Source organism: Nerophis ophidion, linkage group LG06 (genome assembly GCF_033978795.1).
Source record: "Nerophis ophidion isolate RoL-2023_Sa linkage group LG06, RoL_Noph_v1.0, whole genome shotgun sequence".
Lineage (NCBI taxonomy): Eukaryota > Metazoa > Chordata > Actinopteri > Syngnathiformes > Syngnathidae > Nerophis > Nerophis ophidion.
Window position 1 is genome coordinate 68,547,468 of NC_084616.1, and position 18,958 is coordinate 68,566,425.

Here is an 18,958-nt window from a genome sequence, read left to right on the forward strand (position 1 = left end):
AGGGAGAGCCCCGCCACACGGCGGAGGAAACTCATTTCGGCCGCTTGTATCTGTGATCTTATCCTTTCGGTCATGACCCAAAGCTCATGACCATAGGTGAGGATGGGAACGTAGATCGACCGATAAATTGAGAGCTTTGCCTTCCGGCTCAGCTCCTTCTTCACCACAACAGATCGGTACAACGTCCACATTACTGAAGACACCGCACCGATCCGCCTGTCGATCTCACGATCCACTCTTCCCCCACTCGTGAACAAGACTCCTGGGTACTTGAACTCCTCCACTTGGGGCAGGGTCTCCTCCCCAACCCGGAGATGGCATTCCACCCTTTTCCGGGCGAGAACCATGGACTCGGACTTGGAGGTGCTGATTCTCATTCCGGTCGCTTCTAAATTCTACCACTCTGGCAAAAACGTCCTGTGTTCTTCTTCATATTTTCGTGCGGCTGTGCTTTTTTCCCTGCCATTTCAAGAGGTAACTTGACGGAATTTGTTTACAACTCAAATGATGTCACACCAAAGATTCTCTCGTCGCTCGTTTGACATCACTCAAACAGGCTTACATGGTCAGTGTGCCATCTAGCTGTAGGGGGAGTGAATGACAGCGCCAGCCAAGCATTTTTGACGCATGTCATGTGACAGCTCCTGAAGAGCCGCATGAAACTAGTTAAACAGCCACATGAGGCTCGCCAGCTCTACATAAAACAAGAATGGGAAAGAATTCCACTTTCAAAGCTTCAACAATTAGTTTCCTCGGTTTCCAAACGTTTATTGAGTGTTGTTAAAAGTAAAGGTGATGTAACACAGTGGTGAACATGCCCTTTCCCAACTACTTTGGCATGTGTTGCAGCCATGAAATTCTAAGTTAATTATTATTTGCCAAAATAAAACAAAGTTTATGAGTTTGAACATTAAATATCTTGTCTTTGTAGCATATTCAACTGAATATAGGTTGAAAAAGATTTGCAAATCATTGTATTCCATTTATATTTACATCTAACACAAGTTCCCAACTCATATGAAAACAGGGCTTTGTAATTGTTTACCAAGTAACCTTCAGATGAGATTATTTAGTAACTGGTCATTAAATAGATCACAGTGCACCCATTCAGAGCCATATAGTGATAACATCTGAAAGAGGTAAAGGCAAAGGTGCATCCTTATCTGATGGAACTTAACTATATAAAAGGAACTGAACAGCTCAAAAACATTAGTGCTCCTCAAAATGCCAATTGTCCGAGTTTTGGGATTCACTCTTTTGATGCTGCTTTCAGCGGCGGGAGCAGCAATGCTACAAAAGTGAGTGACAGATTGAGATGGCTTACTCATCCTTTGTCAATTCTAAATAAATACGACTCACTAAATAATAATTTCAAGATAATATTTTTAATCAACTCGTTGTTGATGGAAGATTAAAAACTTTGGCAAAAATCGTACATGTTGGCAGTTCATGCTGTGCGAACTTTGTGTCTTTGCATGGTGTTCAGTGTTTTTTTCATAGAGAGCAGGAAAGTTTTAAGAAAGAAGTGTCATTGTACTTAATCATATTTGATGTGGTCAACAGAAACAAGTACAATTACTACAAATATCACCCAATGTCAGAGGTAAGAATACACAACACACAATTGGATGGCTCGCACATACACACACACACACACACACACACACACAGTCTAACATCTTTCAATCCATCAGATCTCTGAGTGGATGGTTCAGATTGCGAAGGATCACCCCGACATTGTAACGAGAATGGAGTATGGAAAGACCTACGAGTTCAGGACTATTACCTTGCTCAAGGTCAAACAACCTATTTATTTTATACGCTCAATCACAAATTAATAAAACACAAATGTGTTCGCTTTCACTCCTTAGATTGGTGTGAATACTGGAAAGAAGAAGAAAGAGATCTGGATGGACTGTGGTATCCACGCCAGGGAGTGGATCGCTCCAGCCTTCTGTCAGTACTTTGTCAGACAGGTAATCATTGATAGGACACGGACAGAAATGTTGCATGAACAAAAACCCTGAACATGATTTTATCATTTCAGATCTTGCAGACATATAAGACTGACCCAAAAATTGGACTGATGTTGAAAAACTTAGACTTTTACATAACCCCAGTACTCAATATGGACGGCTACATCTTTTCATGGAGGGACAACTCGGTCAGTGTTGCATTTTTTGAAACGTTTCCATTGCCTTTTATTCAAAATGCCATACTGTCATCACCGGATACAAAAGACAGACACGTGAGGACAAGATCATTAATACAGTGAAGCACTTCCAAATGACAGAAACAGCCACTACAGGACTAGACTAGAGATGAGCTTACTGACTGGACAGTACGTTTTTAGTCATGCCTTGAGTGCATTGTTTCTGACTGTTGATAATCATTCGATAAATGTTTGTACTCTTAAAATATGAGGTGGTCTAACAAGAAAATACAGCAGAGAACAACCACTTAAAATATCACAACATGCTTTAGGGCAGGGGTCACCAACCTTTTTGAAACCAAGAGCTACTTCTTGGCTACTGATTAATGCAAAGGGCTACCAGTTTGATACACACTTAAATAAATTGCCAGAAATAGCCAATTTGCTCAATTTACCTTTAATAAATAAATCTGTATGTATATAAAAAATGGGTAATTCTGTCTGTCTGTCTTTCCATCCATCCATCCATCCATCCATCTTCTTCCGCTTATCCGAGGTCGGGTCGCGGGGGCAGCAGCCTAAGCAGGGAAGCCCAGACTTCCCTTTCCCCAGCCACTTCGTCTAGCTCTTCCCGGGGGATCCCGAGGCGTTCCCGGGCCAGCCGGGAGACATAGTCTTCCCGACGTGTCCTGGGTCTTCCCCGTGGCCTCCTACCGGTTGGACGTGCCCTAAACACCTCCCTCGGGAGGCATTTGGGTGGCATCCTGACTAGATGCCCGAACCACCTCATCTGGCTCCTCTCGATGTGGAGGAGCAGCGGCTTTACTTTGAGCTCCTCCCAGATGGCAGAGCTTCTCACCCTATCTCTAAGGGAGAGCCCCGCCACACGGCGGAGGAAACTCATTTCGGCCGCTTGTACCCGTGATCTTATCCTTTCGGTCATGACCCAAAGCTCATGACCATAGGTGAGGATGGGAACGTAGATCGACCGGTAAATTGAGAGTTTTGCCTTCCGGCTCAGCTCCTTCTTCACCACAACGGATCGGTACAACGTCCGCATTACTGAAGACGCTGCACTGATCCGCCTGTCGATCTCACGATCCACTCTTCCCCCACTCGTGAACAAGACTCCTAGGTACTTGAACTCCTCCACTTGGGGCAGGGTCTCCTCCCCAACCCGGAGATGGCACTCCACCCTTTTCCGGGCGAGAACCTATTTCTATTTCTGTCTGTCTTTCCGTCGTACATATTTTTTTCCTTTTTACGGACGGTTTTTTGTAGAGAATATACTGTATGATGAAAAAAAACACTTAATTGAACGGTCTAAAAGAGGAGAATGTGACGTCTTGGTGGCATTGTGGTGACGTCTTGGTGGCATTGTGGTGACGAGTCGTTCTCTCGTGGGTGCAGCGGAAGATGGAACACAGCGTGAGGGTAGAGAGAAGAATTTATTTATATAATAAAACAAACTAAGAACAAAAACACTTGCACAAAGGCACTAACCAAAAACCAACAGAACTAGCTTGGGAGCCAGAAAGAACAAAGGGCGCTAGCGTGGAAGCTAGGGACATAAACTAACAAAATAGCATATAAGCTAACAAGTATACAAAAATAGATTTACCACAATGTTGGAAGAGCGGCATCAGCTGTTGCGTGTAGCAAGCAAGAGTCCAAGACTGAATGTCAAACAGAGGCGGGCATATATAGGGAGAGAAATAATCAAGGGCAGGTGCGCGTGATCAAAGCAGAGACAGGTGACGCTAAATGGGTAACTATGACAACGGAAACAAAACCAGGAAGTGCCACAAAGAACTGAGAAAGACAAATACTAGACAGAATGTGATAAACAGCACCAAAACCAGAATATGCCATGATCCAAGACGTGGATCATGACGGAGAAAACACGAAAAAAATGAAAATTTAATTTTGAAATATTGTTTATCTTCAAATTCGACTCTTTAGGATTCAAAATTCAACCGGAAAAAATTAAGAGAAAAACTAGCTAATTCGAATCTTTTTGAAACAATTTAAAAAATAATATATGGAACATCATTAGTCATTTTTCCTGATTAAGATTAATTTTAGAATTTTGATTACATGTTTTAAATAGGTTAAAATCCAATCTGCACTTTGTTAGAATACATAACAAATTGGACCAAGCTATATTTCTAACAAAGACAAATGAGTATTTCTTCTAAATTTCCCAGAGCAAATTTTTTTAAAAGAAATTCAAAAGACTGAAATAAAATTTTAATTTGATTCTACAGATTTTCTAGATCTGCAAGAATATTTTTTTTGAATTTTAATCATTAGTTTGAAGAAATATTTCACAAATATTCTTCGTCGAAAAAAACAGAAGCTGAAATGAAGAATTAAATTAAAATGCATTTATTATTCTTTACAATAAAAAAAAATACTTGAACATTGATTTAAATTGTCAGGAAAGAAGAGGAAGGAATATAAAAGGTAAAAAGGTATATGTTTTTAAAAATCCTAAAATCATTTATAAGATTGTATTTTTTCTCTAAAAATGTCTTTCTGAAAGTTATAAGAAGCAAAGTAAAAAAGTAATTGAATTTATTCAAACAAGTGAAGACCAAGTCTTTAAAATATTTTCTTGGATTTTCAAATTCTATTTGAGTTTTGTCTCTCTTAGAATTAAAAATGTCGAGCAAAGCGAGACCAGCTTGCTAGTAAATAAATGCAATTTAAAAAATAGAGGCAGCTCACTGGTAAGTGCTGCTATTTGAGCTATTTTTAGAACAGGCCAGCGGGCGACTCATCTGGTCCTTACGGGCGACCTGGGGCGTTGGTGACCCCTGCTCTAGGGACTGGTCAAAATACTGACCAAGTAGTTACAGTCCTACTCAGGTCATATTGTGTCCCACGATTCACAAATATATATTTACTTTATTGAATAAAGACTGACAGGTGATCAGTCGAACTGAGGTATGTTCTTAATAGTCCGTATTACCTTAATGAGATGAAGCAAACGGTGCATCATTATGAACTTGTTACTCTGACCCATTTAGACTCGTCTACGGAGAAAGAGCAGGTCACCAGGTCCTGCAGGCTGCAACTGCTCCGGGACCGACCTCAACCGCAACTTCAACTCAAACTGGGGAAGTGAGTGTTTCAACCATAGAAACAAAACAATCGAATTGACAATGGCACTAAGTGTTCATCGTGGGTGATGAACAGGACTCGATGAGAGAGAGACTTGTTGTAGCTCTAAACAAGATTTGTTTGTGGCCCCATTTCGGTCTTTAATATTACCGTACTAGTGTAACAGGTGGCTACACAGTGGAAGAGGGGTTAGTGCGTCTGCCTCACAATACAAAGGTCCTGAGTGGTCAGGGTTCAATCCCGGGCTTGGGATCTTTCTGTGTGGAGTTTGCATGTCCTCCCCATGAATGCGTGGGTTCCACTCCGGCTTCCTCCCACTTCCAAAGACATGCACCTGATTGGCAACACTAAATTGGCCCTATGTGTGAATGTGAGTGTGAATGTTGTCTGTCTATCTGTGTTGGCCCTGCGATGAGGGGCGACATGTCCAGGGTGTACACCGCCTACCTCCCGATTGTAGCTGAGATAGGTACCAGCGACCCCAAAAGGGAATAAGCGGTAGAAAATGGATGGATGGATAGTGTAACAGGCTAAGGCTGGCAGTCTAGTGAGTATTTGTATTACTGTACAGTTCAAGAAAGATTTATTTACTATAAATATTCAATCAATCAATGTTCATTTATATAGCCCTAAATCACGAGTGTCTCAAAGGGCTGTACAAACCACAACACAAACCACTACGACGTCCTCGGTAGGCCCACATAAGGGCAAGGAAAACTCACACCCAGTGGGACGTCGGTGACAATGATGACTATGAGAAACCTTGGAGAGGACCACATATGTGGGCAACACCCCCCCCCCCTCAGGTATGAACAGTAAACAAAAAGATTCCATAGACAACTACAATTCAGTTCAACCTAATAATGGTCAAAGTTCACATGTTTATATTTCAGATAATGTCCAAAGTTTATATTAAAAGACAAAAAATAGGTTGAAGGGAGAAATAAATCTCCTACCCCCAAGTGCTCTATACCATCCATTTCCATTCATTTTCTACCGCTTATTCCCGTTTGGGGTCGCGGGGGGGCGCTGGCGCCTATCTCAGCTACAATCGGGCGGAAGGCGGGGTACACCCTGGACAAGTCGCCACCTCATCACAGGGCCAACACAGATAGACAGACAACATTCACACTCACATTCACACACTAGGGCCAATTTAGTGTTGCCAATCAACCTATCCCCAGGTGCATGTCTTTGGAAGTGGGAGGGAGCCGGAGTACCCGGAGGGAACCCACGCATTCACGGGGAGAACATGCAAACTCCCTAATAATGTTCAAAGTTCACATGTTAATATTTCAGATAATGTCCAAAGTTTATATTAAAAGACAAAAAATAGGTTGAAGGGAGAAATAAATCTCCTACCCCCAAGTGCTCTATACCAGTGGTTCTCAAATGAGGGTACGCATACCCCTAGGGGTACTTGAAGGTATGCCAAGGGGTAAGTGAGATCTTTTTAAATATTCTAAAAAATAGCAACAATTCAAAAATCCTTTATAAATACATTTATTGAATAATACTTCAACAAAATATGAATGTAAGTTCATAAAATGTGAAAAGAAATACAACAATGCAATATTCAGTGTTGACAGCTAGATTTTTTGTAGACATGTTCCATAAATATTGTTTATGTTTAAAATATTATTTTTTTTGTGAAGAAATGTTTAGAATGAAGTTCATGAATCCAGATGGATCTCTATTACAATCCCCAAAGAGGGCTCTTTAAGTTGATGATTACTTCTATGTGCAGAAATCTTTATTTATAATTGAACCACTTGTTTATTTTTCAACAAGTCTTTAGTTATTTTTATATCTTTTTTTCCCAAATAGTTCAAGAAAGACCACTACAAATGAGCAATATTTTGAACTGTTATACAATTTAATAAATCAGAAACTGATGACATAGTGCTGTATTTTACTTCTTTATCTTTATATCTTTTTTTCAACAAAAAAAATGCTTTGCTCTGATCACGGAGTACTTGGATGAAAAATAATGTTCACAGGGTACTCAGTACCAATGATTGTCACACACACACACTAGATGTGGCAAAATTATTCTCTGCATTTGACCCATGAGGTGAGGGGAGCAGTGGGCAGCAGCAGTGCCACGCCCTGGAATCATTTATGGTGATTTAACCCCCAATTCCAACCCATTACCTCCCTGCCAAGCAGGGAGGTAATGGGTCCCATTTTTCTAGTCTTTGGTATGACTCAGCCGGGATTTGAACTCACGACCTACCGATCTCAGGGCGGACACTCTACCCATTAGGCCACTGAGTACAGCTGTTGTTAAAAGTTAGTCCATCCATCCATTTCCTACCGCTTATTCCCTTTTGGGGTCGCGGGGGGCGCTGGCGCCTATCTCAGCTACAATCGGGCGGAAGGCGGGGTACACCCTGGACAAGTCGCCACCTCATCGCAGGGCCAACACAGATAGACAGACAACATTCACACTCACATTCACACACTACGGCCAATTTAGTGATGCCAATCAACCTATCCCCAGGTGCATGTCTTTGGAAGTGGGAGGAAGCCGGAGTACCCGGAGGGAACCCACGCACTCACGGGGAGAACATGCAAACTCCACACAGAAAGATTGAACCCTGACCACTCAGTACTTTCGTATTGTGAGGCAGACGCACTTACCCTTCTTCCACCGTGAAGCCAAGCAGGGAGGCAACGGGTCCCATTTTTTTATAGTCTTCGGTATGAACTCCCCACCTACCGATCTCAGGGCGGACACTCTAACCACTAGGCCACTGACTAGGTTCAATGATACAATTTCACACCCAAATCCCCCTTCTGTTCGGGAGAAGGTGACGAGATCAGCGATGCATCACAGTATAGATGAGGTCTATCAATATAGCAAAGTAGAACTAGCAACCACCTGCAGTGCACCACAGCCACCTTGATGATCAGATATTGAAGCGGCGGGTTGCCGTGATCACGGTAGCCCTCTAGTTGTTGTAGCCCTAAAAAAAAATGCAGTAAGTGTTTATGCCAGACTTGGTGTGCACAATAATAGTTATAATGCATTTGAATCCTATATTTCTAAGCTTCTGATTCTTTTCATAGCGATCGGCGTGTCCTACGACTGCTGCCAACAAATGTTCTGTGGCAGAGCTCCTGAGTCTGAGCCGGAGACTCAGGCTGTCACCTACTTTGTAGGAAGCAGGAAGGAGGACTTCCTGTGTTTCCTCACCATCCACTCCTACGGCCAAATGCTCCTGGTTCCCTATGGACACCCTAACTTCACTGCCTCAAACTACAAGGAGCTGGTATGTAAAACCCCTTTCACGTTGCAGGTTCTAGGGATGCGAATCTTTGGGTGTCCCATGGTTCGATTCAATATTGATTCTTGGGGTCACGATTCGATTCAAAATCGATTTTTTTTTTCCCCAACTCAACACGATTCTCGATTCAAAAACGATTTTTTTCCCGATTTAAAAGGATTCTCTATTCATTCAATACACAGGATTTCAGCAGGATCTACCCCAGTCTGCTGACATGCAAGCAGAGTAGTAGATTTTTGTAAAAAGCTTTTATAATTGTAAAGGACAATGTTTTATCAACTGATTGCAATAATGTCAATTTGTTTTAACTACTAAACGAACCAAAAATATGACTTATTTTATCTTTGTGAAAATATTGGACAGAGTGTGTTGTCATGAGGGACGGCGTGGCGCAGTGGGAGAATAGCCGTGCGCAACCCGAGGGTCCCTGGTTCAAATCCCACATAGTACCAATCTCGTCACGTCCGTTGTGTCCTGAACAAGACACTTCACCCTTGCTCCTGATTGATACTGGTTGGAGCCTTGCATGGCAGCTCCCTCCATCAGTGTGTGAATGTGTGTGTGAATGGGTAAATGTGGAAGTAGTGTCAAAGCGCTTTGAGTACCTTGAAGGTAGAAAAGCGCTATGCAAGTACAACCCTAATGAGATGCGATGCAAGTGTAAGCCACTGTGACACTATTGTTTGTATTTTTTTATTTTTATAAATGTCTAATGATAATGTCAATGAGGGATTTTTAATCACTGCTATGCTGAAATTATAACAAATTTTTAATCACTGCTATGCTGAAATTATAACTAATATTGATACTGTTGTTGATCCATCCATCTTCTTCCGCTTATCCGAGGTCGGGTCGCGGGGGCAACAGCCTAAGCAGGGAAACCCAGACTTCCCTTTCCCCAGCCACTTCGTCTAGCTCTTCCCGGGGGGATCCCGATGCGTTCCCAGGCCAGCCGGGAGACATAGTCTTCCCAACGTGTCCTGGGTCTTCCCCGTGGCCTCCTACCGGTTGGACGTGCCCTAAACACCTCCCTAGGGAGGCGTTCGGGTGGCATCCTGACCAGATGCCCGAACCACCTCATCTGGCTCCTTTCGATGTGGAGGAGCAGCGGCTTTACTTTGAGTTCCTCCCGGATGGCAGAGCTTCTCACCCTACCTCTAAGGGAGAGCCCCGCCACCCGGCGGAGGAAACTCATTTCGGCCGCTTGTACCCGTGATCTTATCCTTTCGGTCAAGACCCAAAGTTCATGACCATAGGTGAGGATGGGAACATAGATCGACCGGTAAATTGAGAGCTTTGCCTTCCTGTTGTTGATAATATTCATTTTTGTTTCACTACTTTTGGTTTGTTCTGGGCCCTGCGATGAGGTGGGGACCTGTCCAGGGTGCACCCCGCCTTCCGCCCCATTGTAGCGGAGATAGGCGCCAGCGCCCCCCATGACTCCAAAAGGGAATAAGCAGTAGAAAATGGATGGATGGATGGTTTGTTCCGTGTCGTGTTTGTGTCTTCTCTCAATTGCTCTGTTTATTGCAGTTCTGAGTGTTGCTGGGTCAGGTTTGGTTTTGGAATTGGATTGCATTGTTATGGTATTGCTGTGTATTGGTTTCAAAAATGAGAATCGATTCTGAATCACACAGCGTGAGAATCGCGATTCATATTCCAATCGATTTTTTCCCACACCCCTAGCAGGTTCTTTACCCAACTTTTGGGAGCGTGAGAACCGTTGCCAAAATTAAGCTGCTGGCCTCCATACAAGGTTGTAGCGACTCCCAAAATGGTGTTGTCGCTTCAAATGAAAAACCTGTGTCCTTCATTAGATTTGGAGAAAAATAAGGCCTTAAATGGCATTAAGAAGCAATAAATTGGATGTCCAGACTCATTACAAAATGGATGCAATGGTAGGCCTGGCCTGATAAAGAATAAATAAGTCAGTTAACTGAACGATGAATGAAAATGAACTTAGTAGATGTGAATATTGTCTATCTGTGTTGGCCCTGCGATGAGGGTGTACCTCGCCTTCTGCCCGACTTAAACTGGGATAGGCTCCAACCTCCTTGTGACCCCGCAAGGGACAACCGGTAGAAAATGGTTGGATGGAACTAAATTGCAACGTCTGTCTCTTTTCTTAGTGCAGCCCTTAGAGGCACTTTTGATTTAGGGCTGAATAAATAAACATTGATTGATTGGTTGTGGAGAAAACAAAACTGGATGCAAGAGCTCTCACTCTGTGCATCACTCTCAGCACCTGAGCACATTTATTCAACAGTAGAATTACATGAACAGAGTACGCCTCTTTTCAGTCATACACAATCTTTGTTTGGGTATGAAGTGAATGAATTAACTCATATTTTACGGGTTGGCGCCTTTTCCCCGGGCAGCGGTCGCGGTTCGACTACAGGTGGAGCACGTGGAAGACGCTCGCAACGACAAATCGATGACATCTGTGCTGATCTACCAGACCTGGGATGCAAGCCTAGGCATTTGGTCGATACCAGCACAGGCGTGAGTAGGACTGAATCAAGTAATGCTGGTAATACTGGGCCCTGTAAACAGTACAGAGCTAAAATTCCAAATAACACAGCTGCTTCCAAACAAAGCGCTACAAAGATGTTTGAAACTGTAAACCATGCACGAAAATTATGGGACCAAAATTTAAAGCCCAAAGGAATATTTGGGGGTCACCCTAATATTAGAAGTTTTGTCCAAAAGACTGAAAAAAACCCAGCAGTTACTGTCAGTGTTGCGATCCGCTGCATGGATCGTTTGTTGTTTAGATTTTTTGAGTTTGTTTGTGCACTTCCTGATTTATTTCTATCACCATGGCAACTTCATCTGCTCCACCTGCACTGCCTTTCTGTCGCACACCTGTTTTTGATTATTATTTTAGTACTTAAGCCTGCCTGCTACCTGAGTTGTGTCTGGATCTGTAGTTTGCTCTATGCAACAGTTGCGTTGGTATTTCGTCTTTGTATTTACTCGGCTAAGTCCCATTTTAGCTTCGCCTGCGCTCTGCACGTCGTTCCCTAGTGGACTTTGAACACGACTCTTGCTAACTGTTAGCATCTAGCTTCCCGTGCGTTGGCACGTCTTTGCTTTATCTTTTGTCAAGTGTTATTTTGTATTTTGTATATTAAACCAGCTCCTACCTTCTATCCTGCCTTGTCCGAAGTCCTGTAGCATCCTGAGGTGACAACTCACGCATTCAATATGCTTCCAAAACGCAACAGTCAGACTATAATCTGGATTACCTTTGTCTATCGGAGACATGGTTAAAACCAACAACACCTTTTGCTCTAATATATTGTCCCAAGGTACAAGATTTACAGAAAAGATAAATCAAATTGGGGAGGGGGAAGAGTTATGATTTATGTAAGGGAAAACATTAAAAGTGAACAAATAACCCTCCCAATAGATAATCTTGAGCAGGGGTTACCAACGCGGGGCCCGCGGGCACCAGGTAGCCCGTAAGGACCAGATGACTCGCCCGCTGGCCTGTTCTAAAAATAGCTCAAATAGCAGCACTTACCAGTGAGCTGCCTCTATTTTTTAAATTTTATTTATTTACTAGCAAGCTGGTCTCGCTTTGCTCGACATTTTTCAATCAATCAATCAATGTTCACTTATCTAGCCCTAAATCACTAGTGTCTCAAAGGGCTGCATAAACCGGGAGGGCATTTCAGAGTACTGGAGCCCGAAATGAAAAGCTCTGTAGCCCGCAGACTTTTTTTGGGCTTTGGGAATCACTAATAAGCCGGAGTCCTTTGAACGCAGATTTCTTGCCGGGACATATGGTACAATACAATCAGCAAGGTAGGATGGACCTAGCCCGTGTAGTATTTTATACGCAAGTAGTAAAACCGTAAAGTCACATCTTAAGTGCACAGGAAGCCAGTGCAGGTGAGCCAGTACAGGCGTAATATGATCAAACTTTCTTGTTCTTGTCAAAAGTCTAGCGGCCGCATTTTGTACCAACTGTAATCTTTTAATGCTAGACATGGGGGGACCCGGAAATAACACGTTACAGTAATCAAGGCGAGACGTAACAAACGCATGGATAATGATCTCAGCGTCTTTAGTGGACAGAATGGAGCGAATTTTAGCGATATTACAGAGATGAAAGAAGGCCGTTTTAGTAACGCTTTTAATGTGTGCCTCAAAGGAGAGACTTGGGTCAAAGATAATACCCAGATTATTTACGGTGTCGCCTTGTTTAATTGTTTGGTTGTCAAATGTTGGAGTTGTATTATTAAATAGAGGTCGGTGTCTAGTGGGACCGATAATCAGCATTTCCGTTTTTTTGGCGTTGAGTTGCAAAAAGTCAGCGGACATCGATTGTTTAATTTCATTAAGACACGCCTCCAGCTGACTACAATTTTTAATTCTAAGATAGACAAAACTTAAATAGAATTTGAAAATCCAAGAAAATATTTTAAAGACTTGGTCTTCACTTGTTTAAATAAATTAATTTATTTTTTTACTTTGCTTCTTATAACTTTCAGAAAGACAATTTTAGAGAAAAAAATACAACCTTAAAAATTATTGTAGAATTTTTAAACACATACACCTTTTTACCTTTTAAATTCCTTCTTCTTCTTTCCTGACAATTTTAATCAATGTTCAAGTAAATTGATTTGTTTTATTGTAAAGAATGATAAATACATTTTAATTTAATTGTTCATTTTAGCTTCTGTTTTTTCGACGAAGAATATTTGTGAAATATTTCTTCAAACTTATTATGTTATAAAATTAAAAAAAAATATTCTGGCAAATCTAGAAAATCTGTAGAATCAAATTTAAATCTTATTTCAAAGTCTTTTGAATTTATTTTAAAATTTTTGTTCTGGAAAATCTAGAAGAAATACAATTTGTCTTTGTTAGAAATATAGTTTGGTCCAATTTGTTATATATTCTAACAAAGTGCAGATTGGATTTTGACCTATTCAAAACATGTCATCAAAATTCTAAAATCAATCTTAATCAGGAAAAATTACTAATGATGTTCCATAAATAATTTTTTAAAATTTTTTCAAAAAGATTCAAATTAGCTATTTTTTCTCTTCATTTTTTTCGGTTGAATTTTGAATTTTAAAGCGTCGAAATTGAAGATAAACTATGTTTCAAAATGTTATTTTCATTTTTTTCGTGTTTTCTCCTCTTTTAAACCTTTCAATTAAGTGTTTTTTTCATCATTTATTCCAAATTAAAAACCTTCCGTAAAAGGAACAAAAATGTACGACGGAATGACAGACAGACATACCCTTTATATATATATATATATATATATACATACATACATACATACATAATATATATATATATATAGAGATTTATTTATTAAAGGTAAATTGAGCAAATTGGCTATTTCTGGCAATTTATTTAAGTGTGTATCAAACTGGTAGCACTTCGCATTAATCAGTACCCAAGAAGTAGCTCTTGCTTTCAAAAAGGTTGGTGACCCCTGATCTTGAGTATGTTGAAATTAAAATCACATTGTCCTCAGAAATGTATTTCAAGGTAATTGTAGCATACCAACCGCCAACAGCTTAAGACATTTTTCTCAGTTCATTTTCAGACATCCTCAAGCAGCACAGTACGAAAGGATTGATCGTTTTGAGGGACTTTAATCTGGACTGGTTAAATAAGTCGTGTAGAAAGAAACTTAAGGATATTATAAACAGCTTCTACATGACAAAAATGATAAGCAGCCCTATTAGAATTCCACATTCCTCCCGAACCTTGCTTGATTTGATATTAACTAATATATGCCTAAAAAAAGACCAACACTTACCAGAAAATGAATTTAAAAACTGTACCATGGAGTGACATAAATTGGATAAGCACCGAACATGCCTGTGATGACCCAATGACAAAAATCAAAGAGATTATCTGTAAATACACTAAAACAAAACCCAAAAAGAAAAGTGCCAAAATAAAAAATACTTTGGATTAATGACACTATTTGGATTCTAATGAAAAATCGGGACGCAGCATTCAAAAGAGCAAGTAAAACCGGTCTCATACGGATCGTATGATTTTTAAAAGTTTGTGGAACAAAGTTACAATGCTGACTTTCACCCAGAATTAATCAAAGATGCAAAAGGGAACATTACAAAGTTATGGAAAACCATTGACAAACTCCCTGGAAGAGAGCAAACAAGAAACAACACTATAACATTAGATATCAACTGCACTACTGTCACACACAGTCTGGACATAATTAATCGTTTTAATGAACATTTCATCCAGTCTGTATAAAACCCTGAATAAAAAATGTCCTCAAAATCAGTGCAAAGAAATGCCATTTATTCAGGATGGACTAATTTTAGGATTAACAAATGAAACAAAATCCTCTCTGCACTATCAAACTCACGATCTAGAGATATATACGGTTTGGACCAGGGGTCACCAATGCGGTGCCCGCGGGCACCAGATTGCCCGTGAGGACCAGATGAGTCGCCTGCTGGCCTGCTCTAAAAATAACTCAAATAGCAGCACTTACCAGTGAGCTGCCTCTATTTTTTTTAAAATTGTATTTATTTACTAGCAAGCAGGTCTCGCTTTGCTTGACATTTTTAATTCTAAGAGAGACAAAACTAATTTAGAATTTGAAAATCCAAGAAAGTATTTTAAAGACTTGGTCTTCACTTGTTTAAATAAATTCATTTATTTTTTTACTTTGTTTCTTATAACTTTCAAAAAGACAATTTTAGAGAAAAAATACAACCTTAAAAATGATTCTAGGATTTTTAAGCACATATACATTTTTACCTTTTAAATTCCTTCCTCTTCTTTCCTGACAATTTAAATCAATGTTCAAGTTTTGTTGATTTTATGTAACATGCTTATGTGTGCTCTGGTTATCAATCAATCAATGTTTATTTATATAGCCCTAAATCACTAGTGTCTCAAAAGGCTGCACAAACCACAACACAAACCACGACATCCTCGGTAGAGCCCACATAAGGGCAAGGAAAACTCACCCCAGTGGGACATCGGTGACAGTGACAATGATGACTATGAGAAACCTTGGAAACCTCCCCCCCAATGAGTCGGGTGTGTTCTGACCTCCGCCCAACCCCTGAGGCCGACTTACCGAACCCCTAAAGTTCGATCGAACCCAGGTTAAGAACCACTGGTATAGGGTCATGATGCAGCAGCTCACCAGCTAGATTGTTTATGGTTTAGCTTTGATGTTTGGCTGGTGTTTAAGGGGCCGTTACATTGGTTCTTTCAAAGCGGTTGAGTTTTTCCGGGAATCAATAAACATTATTTTCCCCAAAAAAATATCACTTTTCTGTCAGAGTTAGTTTGTGACGAACCCCGAGATGCAGAGATGGAAGCAGGCATGGAGTGAGAAAACATGATTTAATTAAAATAAAAGAACAAAAACAAACCAAAGGGGTAAAACAAAAAGCATGCACGAGGCGGATAACAAACTAAGAAAGCTAGCATGGGAGCTAGAAAACAAAAAAGAGACTTAGCATGGAAGCTAACAAAAACAAAAAGGGGCCTAGCGTGGAAGCTAGCGGGTAGCGAGCAGGAAGACAGAAGTTGTACTTGTAAAATGAAAGAAAAAACTGGAAGCAGGGAACAAAAAACAGTACGCTAAAAACATCAAAAGAATATAGCTTACCGCTACGCTGCAAAGACACGACAAGGTACGACACGACAAGAGCGATAATACATGACAAGCGCGACAAGAAGTGACATCGATAAATCAATAATCCAGCCCTGACTGGAAGACAAAGCAGGTACAAATAGGAGCGGGCTGATTGACACCAGGTGTGGCCAGGTGCCAATCAGCCGCATCTGAGGGGAAAAAAGCACTCAGGGAGACAAACAGGAAGCTGAAACCAAAATAAGAGTGCTGACAGGAACTAAGGACAGGAAATACTAAACACACAGAGGAGAAACTAAAACACAAATTGTCAGTGGCAAGCCTGACATTTTCCTCACTAAGACATCATTTCATTGATGTTAATTTCCATGATTTCTTTCCACAGCGGTTTCAATTTTATTGGCAAATTCTGTGCTTCCGTCTGCAGTTACAATAATGTGGAAATCATATGACCTTTCTTTTTTGGTTGAGTTTAGTGATAATTGATTAGACATACTAGCGCTGTGTCAAATAAAAAGTTGCACTCTTGGTGGGATAAAAAACTTTGAGTAGACATCGTGATTTTTTCACTCACACGCTCACTCATCCGTTTCACCGTCACAAGCTCGGGAATTTTTTCCTGATTACAAGTTTTTTTCTTTTTCTTTTAGTTTTTATTCATAGCTGTATGTAGAAGTGTCTGGTTGTATCCGCTGCTTTAATGTCTTTAATGTCCTCTGTGTTCTTTGATGTTTCCCTCTTACACACATGTAAGAGGGATGTGTACTATTGGCTATGAGTTGTGTTTTTTTCCCCTTGGCCTCAGTCTGCACCCCCTCTCCCGGGCCCAGCCTAAGACCGATTTTTTCATTTTATTTTAACACCTTTTTTGTAAGGGGCGCTGGAAGCCGGCAGACCCGTCAGCGATCCTGTTCTGTCTCCCTGTAATGTTTGTCTGATCTTGAATGGGATTATGCTGAAAATTTTAATTTTCCTGAAGGAACTCTCCTGACGGAATAAATAAAGTACTATCTGATCTAATCTAATCTAATTCATCACTGATTGTCCATCCATCCATTAATTTCCTACCGCGTGTCCCTTATCTGTGATTGTGAGAATTCAAAACTGCAAATCAAGATTAAAAATAAATTCAATAAAAAGCCCTAACTCATGGCTTTCCCCCTGACAGTTGAGGTTTTAGTCAGTAAGTACAATCAACAAAGCACCTTTCTTCTTTGACTCCTTCAGCCTAATTCCCAGAAATGTGTCAGCAAAATGCACAATTGGCCACAGGCATCTTTTAGTTTGAACTTTTTACAATTACCAAGAACTAAAAACACCAGAACATTTGGTGGAAAAGGGCCTTGAATGTGAAAACAGAGACATCTTTAGGCAGCGAGGCCTGACTCACCGAGTGGAGCGGTCATTCCCCAACCTGAAGGTCAGTCACCATTGAGCAAGATACTGAACACTTAGTTGCTTTGATGTTGTCATCAGAATGCGACTGAGGAGACCGAGTAGAACCACCTTGAATTAAAAAAAAAAAAAAGCCGTTCAAGTGGATTACAATTTATAATTCTTGTGACGTAATATAATGTGTAGATGGAAGTCGGTTTGGGTGCAGCAGAGGCCATCAAGAAGATCCACGGGAAGATCTACAGAGTAGGAACTGCACCTGATATATTATGTAAGTAAACATATGGATCTTATCACCCTTGGCTTGATATTTCAGTAAAAGATCATATTGATATTTGGTACTTTTAAGATGTTATTCCTTGGACACTCGTTAGGAATACTACCTCACAGCAAGAAGGTTTTGGTAGGGATCTGGACTGGAATCTGGATCCTAATCTCATTTTAGACTCCTCTCCTAATGATGTCTCCCATTGAACTTTTTCAGATGCCTTCTCTGGATCTTCCAGAGACTGGGCTGCAGTACAAGGAATTCCCTTATCATATACTGTTGAGCTCAGAGATGAGGGAGATTATGGCTTTGAGCTTCCTGAGGATCAGATCAAGCCCACCTGTGAGGAAGCCTACAGCGGAGTCCTGCACATCGTCACCTATGCCCATGATAAAGTCTTTAACAGTGCCATCGCATTCACTGGTGGGACACTCTGGACCGTGCTTGTAGTGGCAGGAGTCACCAGGATAATATCATACTGAAGAGTGCATGCATCAGTCTGAATGAAATATTTGCATTTATTTCATTTTCAAAATCTGAACATTGAGCAAACACATATGGGAAGCATGCTGGAATTGCCACTAACAGTGTGAATTATTGATAGATTATTTGTTTTACAATTAAGTTTTGGGGACAAGACCCAACCTCCGGGCTGATGATTTTAGGTTGCCCTGATAAATTTGGAAGTAATCCTCATTTTTCGTTGTCCCATTTACTCTCTGTAAAGCACCATGTCCATTGGCAGCAAAACAGGCCCAGAGCATAATACCACCACCACCATTCTTGACGGTAGGTATGGTGTTCCTGGGATTCCTTTTCTCCTCCAAACATATTCCTGGGCATTGTGGCCAAACAGCCCACTTATTGATTCATCTGACCACATAATTTTCCTCCAGAAGCTCTTATCTTTGTCCAAGTGATATTACATGAAACAAATGGTAAAAGACCTCCTAGAAGTGAAGTGAATTATATTTATATAGCGCTTTTTCTCTAGTGACTCAAAGCGCTTTACATAGTGAAACCCAATATCTAAGTTACATTAAAACCAATGTGGGTGGCACTGGGAGCAGGTGGGTAAAGTGTCTTGCCCAAGGACACAACGACAGTGA

The 18,958-nt window shown here is 40.8% G+C and overlaps 1 protein-coding gene and 1 long non-coding RNA gene across 2 annotated transcripts in view; one reads left to right on the forward strand and one right to left on the reverse strand.

Annotated features, from left to right (window-relative positions):
- The window catches only part of LOC133555169 (uncharacterized), a 45,366-nt gene that overhangs the window by 19,544 nt on the left and 6,864 nt on the right, over positions 1-18,958 (reverse strand). Inside the window, exon 2 of the long non-coding RNA XR_009807278.1 lies at positions 17,577-17,692. This is a non-coding gene — a long non-coding RNA (uncharacterized LOC133555169). The remainder of the gene's footprint in view (positions 1-17,576; positions 17,693-18,958) is intronic.
- Positions 1,224-18,804, forward strand: LOC133555164 (carboxypeptidase O-like). Its single transcript, XM_061904701.1, has 9 exons — positions 1,224-1,298; positions 1,564-1,603; positions 1,695-1,796; positions 1,872-1,976; positions 2,048-2,164; positions 5,185-5,278; positions 8,351-8,553; positions 17,768-17,852; positions 18,066-18,804. The coding sequence occupies exons 1-9, from the start codon at positions 1,225-1,227 to the stop codon at positions 18,329-18,331; spliced, it is 1,086 nt and encodes a 361-aa protein (XP_061760685.1). The 5' UTR covers position 1,224; the 3' UTR covers positions 18,332-18,804.

Bases quoted from the DNA above. Each gene is read 5' to 3' on its own strand.
- LOC133555164 (XM_061904701.1), top strand. From the start codon at position 1,225: ATGCCAATTGTCCGAGTTTTGGGATTCACTCTTTTGATGCTGCTTTCA. The intron at 5,279-8,350 runs GTGAGTGTTTCA...TTCTTTTCATAG, and splicing joins CTTCAACTCAAACTGGGGAA to CGATCGGCGTGTCCTACGAC. The intron at 8,554-17,767 runs GTATGTAAAACC...TATAATGTGTAG, and splicing joins CCTCAAACTACAAGGAGCTG to ATGGAAGTCGGTTTGGGTGC.